At 34.8% G+C, this 9,514-nt stretch overlaps 1 protein-coding gene across 9 annotated transcripts in view; it reads left to right on the forward strand.

Annotated features, from left to right (window-relative positions):
* The window catches only part of synrg (synergin, gamma), a 48,675-nt gene extending 39,492 nt beyond the window's left edge, over positions 1–9,183 (forward strand). For 3 of the 9 annotated variants that reach the window (XM_052575736.1, XM_052575741.1, XM_052575743.1), the window contains 3 exons: positions 764–802; positions 4,149–4,181; positions 8,281–9,183. In XM_052575736.1, the coding sequence (XP_052431696.1) occupies positions 764–802; positions 4,149–4,181; positions 8,281–8,412 (204 nt within the window). In that variant the 3' untranslated portion in view covers positions 8,413–9,183. Of the gene's footprint in view, positions 1–763; positions 803–4,148; positions 4,182–4,295; positions 7,366–8,280 lie in introns of those variants that run through there. The other 6 variants (XM_052575737.1, XM_052575742.1, XM_052575738.1 and 3 more) reach the window with 4 other exon arrangements.
* Positions 9,184–9,514: the final 331 nt, after the last annotated feature.

The following is a 9,514-nucleotide window of genomic DNA, read 5'->3' on the forward strand; positions in this document are numbered from 1 at the left end:
CAAATAAACTAACATCACAAACAAAGTAGTAGTGGAAGTATTTCTTGTTCCTATAATGACTTTTGTCAATCTATTTGGGGGTCCTGCTACTCCACAAATCCTGTAGCTCTAAACCATTGGCTCAACCCGCTGTACGTCATGAACAAACTTACATTTACAATCGCAGCTTCATTGTGCTATTAATCCTTTCAAGCCAATTTTCAATAAATTGGTCTGCTCCCGACAGCATCAGGTGTTTTATTAATGGTGAGAATATTTATTTAAACCAGTCGTCTATTACGATGTCTCCATAACAAAAACAGTTGCATGAATACTAAAGTTTGAAACAAAAATGAAACCATCAAGAGAAATACTGAACACGTGTACCATCCATGTTTAAAAATACAAGCACAGCTGTTTAGAGGTTAATGACGTCACAGAATTTACCGGTATTTTGGAATGGATGTGTGCATGGTGCTTTTCCGGAAAAAAGACGAAATGACGTTTTTGAAGTTGTTCCGGTAATTTTACGGCAATTTACTGGTATTGCTGTGTGAAAGAGGCTATATTGGGATACTTTTATCGAGCTTTTGCTTTTGTGCTGCATTTAAAGCCTCAGTCCTCATTCAGAGTAATTGCATAGAAAAAGTTTGGGTGAGCTATTGCTTTAAACTATTGAACAAAAGATTAATTCAAATTTCCCTATCAAAAACAAAACAAAACCCCCACCCCTCCCCCCAAAAAACATATTTTCTGACTACTTTTTATTTTCACAATTTTACAGAAGAAAGACGAGAACACTTTTGGACGCCTGTTTAAAAGAGTAGGATTCACTAAACTGCCTCAAGCCCAATTAGCAGCTTGTTGCAGGGGTCAGGCGGGCAATCACACTCGTGTTGTGCTGCCAAAATGACCAGAACTCACCTCTCGCCACTCGTCTCCTTACAGACTGCCAAAAAACGGCTCTAAGAGGTGCATGTTCTGACTCATGCATCTAAATCTACAGACGCTCGGTCGAGGCCACGCTTTCATTCAACTAGCTTTAGGTGTTTAATTTGGCTACGAGCTCTTAGCTTCCATTTTCTCAGCATTTACAGAAATATTTCATGATGAGTTCGCCTAAGCGATGAGTAAGTCTGACTGACGGCCGAAAGGCTTGAGGCAGGCAGCAAATAGGTGAGGTATTCGTCATTTTGGCATCCCAGGGCGGTGGAAAACAAATCTAAAAGTGCTATGTGGTAAAGGAAATATCATAATAAAGGGAATAGTTCACACAAAAATAAAAATGATGTCATTTATTTACTCTAGCAGAATTTCAAAGTTGCTCTTTTCCGGACATTATATTTATTAGTAATTTTGTATTATTGTAGATGCATTGAGATGCTATTTTATACTGTGTGTGTATGTATGTATATATATATATATATATATAAATTAGCTTTTATTTTTGTATTTTTTACTTTAATGTTAGTTAAAAGTTTTAGTAATTTTTTTTGTATTTTTTTATATTTCAATTACATTTTTCAAGTTTCATTGCATTCAGTTGCATTCCATTGATGAAAAGTGATCAACGAATTTATAATACGAAAAAATATTTTTGATAATAGACATCAGCATATCAGAATGATTTCTTGTGTAGTTTTTATTATGTCAGTTGCATTTTATTTGCAGTTGTAGTTATTTTAGGACATCGAGTTAAACTAAATGAAAATTTGAAATGTTGCTTTTCTCAACTAGTGGAAATTAAACCACTGCTTAATTTCAAGTAACTTTTTTTTTTTTTTTTTTTTTATGATTTGAGTTTTAGTTAACTATATTAATCCTGCTTAGAACCCATCTAGTTTAGACAACCGTAACTTTGAGTAAATGATGACAGAATTAAAACGTTTGGGTGAACTATACCTTTAAACTCTCCTAAGTATAATCCAATCCCGCACTTGTTTAAACACGTAATTGTCATATTGCCATTCGCCTCGTTAACCTACAAGTGTCCAATCCTCTCATTAAGATTCCTCATCTCACTGAAACCCTCCTAAATTTCCCTTGTGTTAATGCAGCGGTCAAGATTTGCTGATGTAATAGGGGTGTAAACACCGCTCGTGGTGCTCTAGATGCACTCGGGGAAGGAGGGGCTCAGAGCAGCAAGGAATCATGGGATGGATGTCTGAGGAGCAGATGCAGCTCAGTCATCAGTCACCGTGACCAAAAACACAGGTGCTAATAGATCCGGCGAACACATCCAGATTAATAGAGCTGTTTCCGTCTGCTCCTGACATCCGATTAATATCCCGCTTTTTAATGACGTTTTTGTTTGGGGCGACTGAAATCAGGGTTCTGAAGGTGGAGCAGCATCTCTGAGAGGAGATGTGTTTAAAGGTGGTGGTGTTGGGCTACAGGTGGAGATTTCACTGGGGTGTGGATGATTCAGTCTACTGTTTCTGGATGAGATCCTGCTGTGTCTGCTAACAGGATTTGTCCGCAGGAATGGGCAACGGTGTATTAACTTAACACTGCATAGATTCTCTATTTAACAGAAATTAAGTTGTATAGAACTACAATTCAAATGTTTGGGGTTGGTGTGTGTTTTTTATTTATTTATTTTTATTTTTTAAATGAAAGAAGTCTTATACTCCCCGAGGCTGTAAAAATGCAGTAAAAACAGTAATATTGTGAAATATTATAACAATTTAAAATCGCTGTTTTCTATTTGAATATATTTTAAAATGTGGTTTGTTCCTGTGATCAAAGCTGAATTTTCAGGATCGTTCCTCCAGTCTTCAGTGTCACATGATTCTTCAGAAATCATTCTAATGATATTGGTATTTTGACATTATAAAAGGGCATACTTTAAGTCGGTTAAGTAGTTACAGATTCTCAAAAGGCATTTTTGTTTATGCAGTAAACAGCTGTTATAATGACTGTTTACTGTCCAGATTTAATGTGAATTAATGTCACACTAATGCAGAATCCTATTAAAGGTCCACACTCTGTGAAGTGGTCGTCCATGTTAAAATCAGATCAGATGCCAGGTTATTTAATCAAAGCACATGTAGCACAGCTGGATGCAGCTAACGTGGACAGACAATAACAAGTAACAGTTGAAAGGAAGCCATCAGGATTGGCTTGTTTTTGAGCTGGATCTACTGAAGCAAAGTCATCCGTTCTCAAATGTAGTAAGAAGTCAATACTACATGTTTTATCATATCAGTCTTTGGGTATTTAGGTAATTATGTATTATTGATTTTCTAAATACATAATGGCTGTTAAAAATATCTCAATAGGTCAAGTCAGGTGACTTCTTCACACAAACAGTACTGTAGTATTGTAAAGAGTACCATTTCAGTCTTGGTTAGTTTGCACCCTTGCATCTAATTAAATAGAAGTCTTGGGCAACAAAGCATGCATCCTGTTAAGTTTTGATTTTACAAAGGGATGCCAAAAACATAGACAATAGTATAGTGAATAGTATAGTGAATCGACATATTTAGTTATTCAATGAAATATTTTAGAGCTGCATGAGTTTAATATTTATATTTATATTTATATTTTCCTAGCTCCATATATCTTATTTGTGCATATACACTACTGTTCAGAAATGTGAATTTTTTTTTTTTTTTAAGCGGTTAATGCTTTTATTGAGCAAGGATGCGTTACATTGATCTAAAGTGACAGTAAATACTTTAGTAATAATAGAAAATATTTTTGATAATAATAGCACTAAATCAGCATATCAGAATGATTTTTGAAGGATCATGTGACATTAAAGATTAGAATAATGGCGGCTGAAAAATTAAGCTTTTCCATCACAGAGAAAAATAGCATCTTTTCTCAGATAAATGCAGCCTTGGTGAACTTAAATCTTATCAACTTTGACCAGTAGTATATTCATTTCTACTGCTTGTTTACATGCTCAGCACAACTCTTATTTATGCTGCAAAGCTGTGTTTGATGATAGTTATGAACTCTAGTTGCATGTCATTATTTTCATGTCCACAGTTGCCCCTTCTTGTCTCCTGCCGTGGCTAATTTGCAACAAGCTTCTGCCTTTACATGGACACTTTTCTTCCAGTGTGGGTTCTCTGGTGCTGTAATTTTGCTCATTAACAAAAACAGAAAAAAAAAAAACCTTAATACTAATGCTGTTGCTGACTTGTTTGTGCTACTTGCAGGCACTGACAAAAGACAGTCGCTCCAAATTAAGGGTAAATATTTCACTGTATTTTTCACTGTAGTGAATGTAGGTAAAGCTAGAATGTCCCTCACTGGCCTTCAAACGCTTCAGACTCTGCTCGTAACAAGTGTTGTCATCTTTGCAGGTAGGATGCACTCTGTGTTTGCAATCAGATAGTAATTAACCTTTCCGCCAGCTAAACAAGGTCAGTTGAATTAGGATGACCTTTTCAGTGACTCTGAGCCACCTGTTCATCTGCAGAGAAACAGAGCTTGTGCTGCAGCTGCCGCCCCTCACAGACACACACACACACACACACACACACACACATGTACGCGTATATACCACCGGATCAGATGTTTCATCACACAACATTGTTCAAATTTCTTCTCAGACACACATCTTTGTACTACAACAACAAGGCAAGGCTGGAAAGAATTGAGAAAGTGTAAGTGTGTAAGAGAGACAGACAGATAGACAGGGAACTCAGGGAAATCTGATGTTCTCTATGATGCTTTAAAATAACTCTTGACCAGGGTTTGGTATCGCCAGCTACCATACAATACAGTAGATATTAGGTTATGTTTACATGCAGTAGTTTTCCTCAATCCAGTTCAGTTTCAGATTCTGAAAGTTTTCTTTATAAGAACCTTAAATTCTGCAATCCAGTTTGTTTTCTTTGTGCATTACATGTATTTAAAAACAGATTTCAGGAAGAGTAGGGTTGGGGATCGAATATCTATTCATATTCCTGAATTGGATACTTAAAGGAAAACTCCACCATTTTTGAAAGTAGGCTTAGAAGGTCAGGATTTGGATACTTGTTGTCAAATGAAAATTTTGATTCCGCCTATCAATTTCTATTACATAGCTCCAATAAATGGTTTGCAAAAAGGAGACACAGGATAAATGTTTCATATCGTTATTTAATCACATTGGAATCAAAAATGGGAATCGAAAAATAATCTGAATCGATTAGCAGAATTGGAATCGGAACTGATAAAATTCAAACGATACCCAACCCTAAGCAAGAACGTTAAGAACCAAAGAAATCCATCACAGTAATGCCATCAGAGCTACTGCATGTATGACTGTTGTTATTGCCCTGACTGTCAGAGGAATATTTTAGCAAATATTTTCTCTTTTACAAACCAGTTTTTAAGACATGAGATTTAAATAAACATATGCGCATTTGTAAGACGTATAATATATGTAAACCTATGCATCATGGCATTGTGCATCTGTGTGAGCCGTTTTTAAATCCAATTGAGCAAATAATTAGATTTAAGTATTTGCATGTTTAATTTTTTGCCGTTGATCAGATATTTTTAGGTCTACACAGGTCCTTATTTAATTTTGATTTTAATTTTAATTTTGAGCTCAGTTCTGTAGTTTGAAGTGTTTACATGAAGGATTTTCAGACCGAGTCAATTATAAACAGATTCATTTGATTACATTTTATATTCCATAATTATTTTTATTTATTTATTTATTTATTTATTATTATTATTATTATTATTATTATTATTATTATTTAATCCCAAATTTTTAAAGATCACAGACTGAGAAAACATAAGATGAGAAGTGATACGAGAATAAAGTTTAAATATTTTAAATAGTCAAAATGTTGCATACTGTCCCACATTCTATGATCTTCTGCTAATAATTGAATTTAAATCAGTTCCAGTGAACTTCTCCCAGTGCTCCCAATCCCCAGTGCTTGCATGCACAATATAGGCTATATACGCACAAAAAAAATTATGATTTAATGATTTATGTGATTTAAAAATTGGAATTTTGACTTTATTATTGAAAAATGTTGACTATTTTCATAATAGTAACTTTGTTGTCATAATATTTCAACTTTATTCTTGTAAAAAAAATGTTTTTATGTGGCATTAAAATGCCATCGTAGAACTTGCGTTGCGATTTATAACGTTGCAATTATTAAAGTCGCAATTGTTAAATTTAAAGACGCACTATGAGACAAAGTTGCAATTACAAGAAGTGAAGGCAAAATTGTTACTCCGGGAAAGATACAGACCTCATTAGAGAACTGTAAGATAGCAGTGTGCACACAAATAGATACAAACATCAAGATCCCCTTGTGATTTTAATGTTGCTTTTTTAACAAACAAGAGAATTTGAATGATGTGAGTATCAGTGTGGGAGAGCATGATTCACACATGAGTCATTTCTCCTTCCAGCATCAGCTCCGATTTTTCATAGGAGCTTCCTTCTGCATAACATCCATATCATCACTGCCTTATCACAAATGCACGAGTACAGCTGTGCCTTTCAGAATGAAAGCACACTCACACGCTGCACATCGATGTATTGAGTGAAGTTCACCGGGTTCTTGTTTCGCTTCTCTGTATATAGGGTGTATGTGGGTGGATTGCACACTTCTTTTTCTCTATTGATCCTACAAATGATGTCAGTCCGGTGTTGGACTCTCATCTCTTCTATAGAGTGATGAAATACCACACTGCAGTCAGATATGACTAGATAAATGTGCTGTCTAACACGTAGTTTAGAGACGCAGGTTGAATGTAGTATTGTTGAGTCAAGTCGGTGACTAACAGAGACCCTGCTTATTGTACTGAAGCTGAATCTGGGTTCAATAGATTTTAAGTTTTAATTGGCAGCATCTGTGACGTGCTGCGAGTGGCCGAAAGGTAATTTCAACATGTCCTTTCAGAAACACACGAAAGCAGGTTGTGTTTAAATGCGTTTGAAATAACCCGTTTTTGTAGACTAAAAATCAGTCCCTCCAAGATGTAAATGAGTTTGTTTTTCATCAGAACAGATTTGGAGAAATGTATTATTACATCACTTGCTCACCAGTGGATCCTCTGCAGTGAATGGGTGCCGTCAGAATGAGAGTCTAAACAGCTGATAAAAACATCTCAGTAACCCACAAGTAATCTACATGACTCCAGTCGATCAGTTAATGTCTTGTAAAGTGAAAATCTGTGTGTTTCCGAGAAACATCCATCAAGATGCTTTTAACTGTAAACCGTCGCATCTTGCCAAAATACCATTATCCATAATAATCTCTTCCACAGTAATTCGATATTTCTCCAAATCGGTTCTGAAACACACTCATGTACTGTACATGTATGGCCTGAGGGTCTATTTTGAGCAAATTACTAATTTTATTTTAAGTATTCCTTTAAAATTTGAAATGAGGTTTTATTGTTAGATTAATATAAGTTTTTTTATGTGTATTTGTTACCGATATTTTTATGTAATAAGCCAGTGTAGTTTGTAATAAGTTTTAGTTATTTTACATGAAATGAGAAATGTTGCCTAACAACTAAGTGAAATAAGTTTAAATACTACTTTTTGTTCATATACATTTTGTTTAGGTAATTTTTATTTCATTTATTTAATGAATTAGTTCTTAATTACTGATTAATGATAAAAGTGGATATGAACTGAAATTCTGGAGTACAGGAGTTGAAGTATTTTATTTTATCAGAGAAAACTGAAATGATATTATACCACATTGACAAGTATAATGTAGATGACCTCTAGCTAGGAATATTACAATTCTGGTCGATACAGATAATCCGAAAACTCATAAATGGTTAACATAAAAAAAATTCTATAATATTTTGTCTAAATAAAAAAATAAATAGTAAAAACAAAAAATATTTATTTTTAAATGCTACAGGATTAAAAAATAGATATTGATTTTGAGTTTTTTTGTTTTTTTTGTAAGATTACATTTAACAGTAAAGTTAAATTACTCGTTTTACATCTTAGCCTTACCTGAGACTGCAAAGCTAGTTTTAATGTAAAAATAGGTTGAAATGAGAAATTAAATGTAATTTATACAATTTAACAGTTAAACACAATTCATAATCTATAAAAAATAAATCCATAAAATATGTACAATTTTTCTAAATTCCCCAAACCCAAAAATTTTTTCTTTATAATATCATCCAAACATTGATATGGTATTGATATATTATGTAAAAAAAAGCTTAATTTGTATTGAACTTTGAGCACCTTAAAACTGAGTCCCAGTATTTCAACCCCAAGCCTCCTCCCTACAGTCAAATCAGTCTTTATCCTTTTGATTAATTTTTTCTCTCACCTTGTCTCGCACAAATCCTCTGCAGGCCTTTAATTCGGAGACGGACAACTTCAAGCTGATGTACGGCGGTCACCAGTACCACGCCAGCTGTGCTAACTTCTGGATTAACTGCGTGGAACCCAAACCGCCGGGTCTCATCCTGCCCGACCTGCTCTAGAAGCGAGCGCTGAAACATCATGAACTCTTCAATCACTTTAGCTGTTTATCGCTGTTTGCCTATGAACCGGTACAGCTCTCTTCACTTGAATTTGGGACGCTACTGTCTAGTTCTGCCATTGTCTGTTGGGAGATCAGATAAATGATGTACTACTGAATAATAGTTTATTTAAAAATTGTAAATGTGTCTTTGTCTCTACCTTTTTGGATCTGCTTCTCTTCTGCACAGAAGTGTCTGGTTGGTTGATTCTTTGCTGTTGATTTCTCTACCATGTGAAGTAAATACTGCAGAGCTGTTCTGCATGTTACGAATAGCAGACTTGTAATATAAAGTCCATAAAACAATAAAGGTAAAACATTTGAAAGCATCAAGGAGTGTAGCAGATATTACTTACAAGAGAGAAACATTTAGACATGGGTATCTTCTTTTATGTCATTGTTTTCTGTATGGTTGTGCTGGAACACAAGTCACTTTTGTAGTGGGTCTGGAAATGCTTGCGATTTTCTGAGAATCTTTTATTAAGCCTGGAAGATGTTCTTAAACGCTGTGATATTCTGGATTCTGGATTCGGACGTGACTCTTTTGAAGGACTTTGTTGTGTGAAGCTTTGAAGGAAATTCAAAAGGCTGGGGAAGCAAGAAGTGAAAAGAAAAGCCTTTTGCGTTCTTCCAACCCAAGCAGTTATCATAAGATTCTGAGTTCAGTCCTTTCATTGACGCACTTGTAATCAAGCAACGAGAATACAACTGAGATTAAACAGCTTTGTGTACATGTTGGCCTTTGTCAGTGTTTTACTGAAGACTTACCATTGTATTCATTGTTTGTCATTATATCATCTACTTCATTTATGAGAGATTTCTATTAAAATGGTCTTTTTGTGTCTGTATTTGTGTTTATAATTAAAGTCGGTAAGTGCAAATTAAATTTTTTAATGTTAGTATTGGATGCAAATGGGAATTATTTTGTGTACCACATTGGAGTGATTACTCTGCGATTCTGTAAAGTCAGCCTTCATCTGTTTGGTCAATGTATCAGGGCCAGCTAGAGACCGCACTTCCCTCACACTGACTCAGCGCTAATAGCTGCCATTCACAGCAATATT

This window comes from Carassius gibelio, chromosome B15 (genome assembly GCF_023724105.1).
Source record: "Carassius gibelio isolate Cgi1373 ecotype wild population from Czech Republic chromosome B15, carGib1.2-hapl.c, whole genome shotgun sequence".
Classification (NCBI taxonomy): Eukaryota; Metazoa; Chordata; class Actinopteri; order Cypriniformes; family Cyprinidae; genus Carassius; species Carassius gibelio.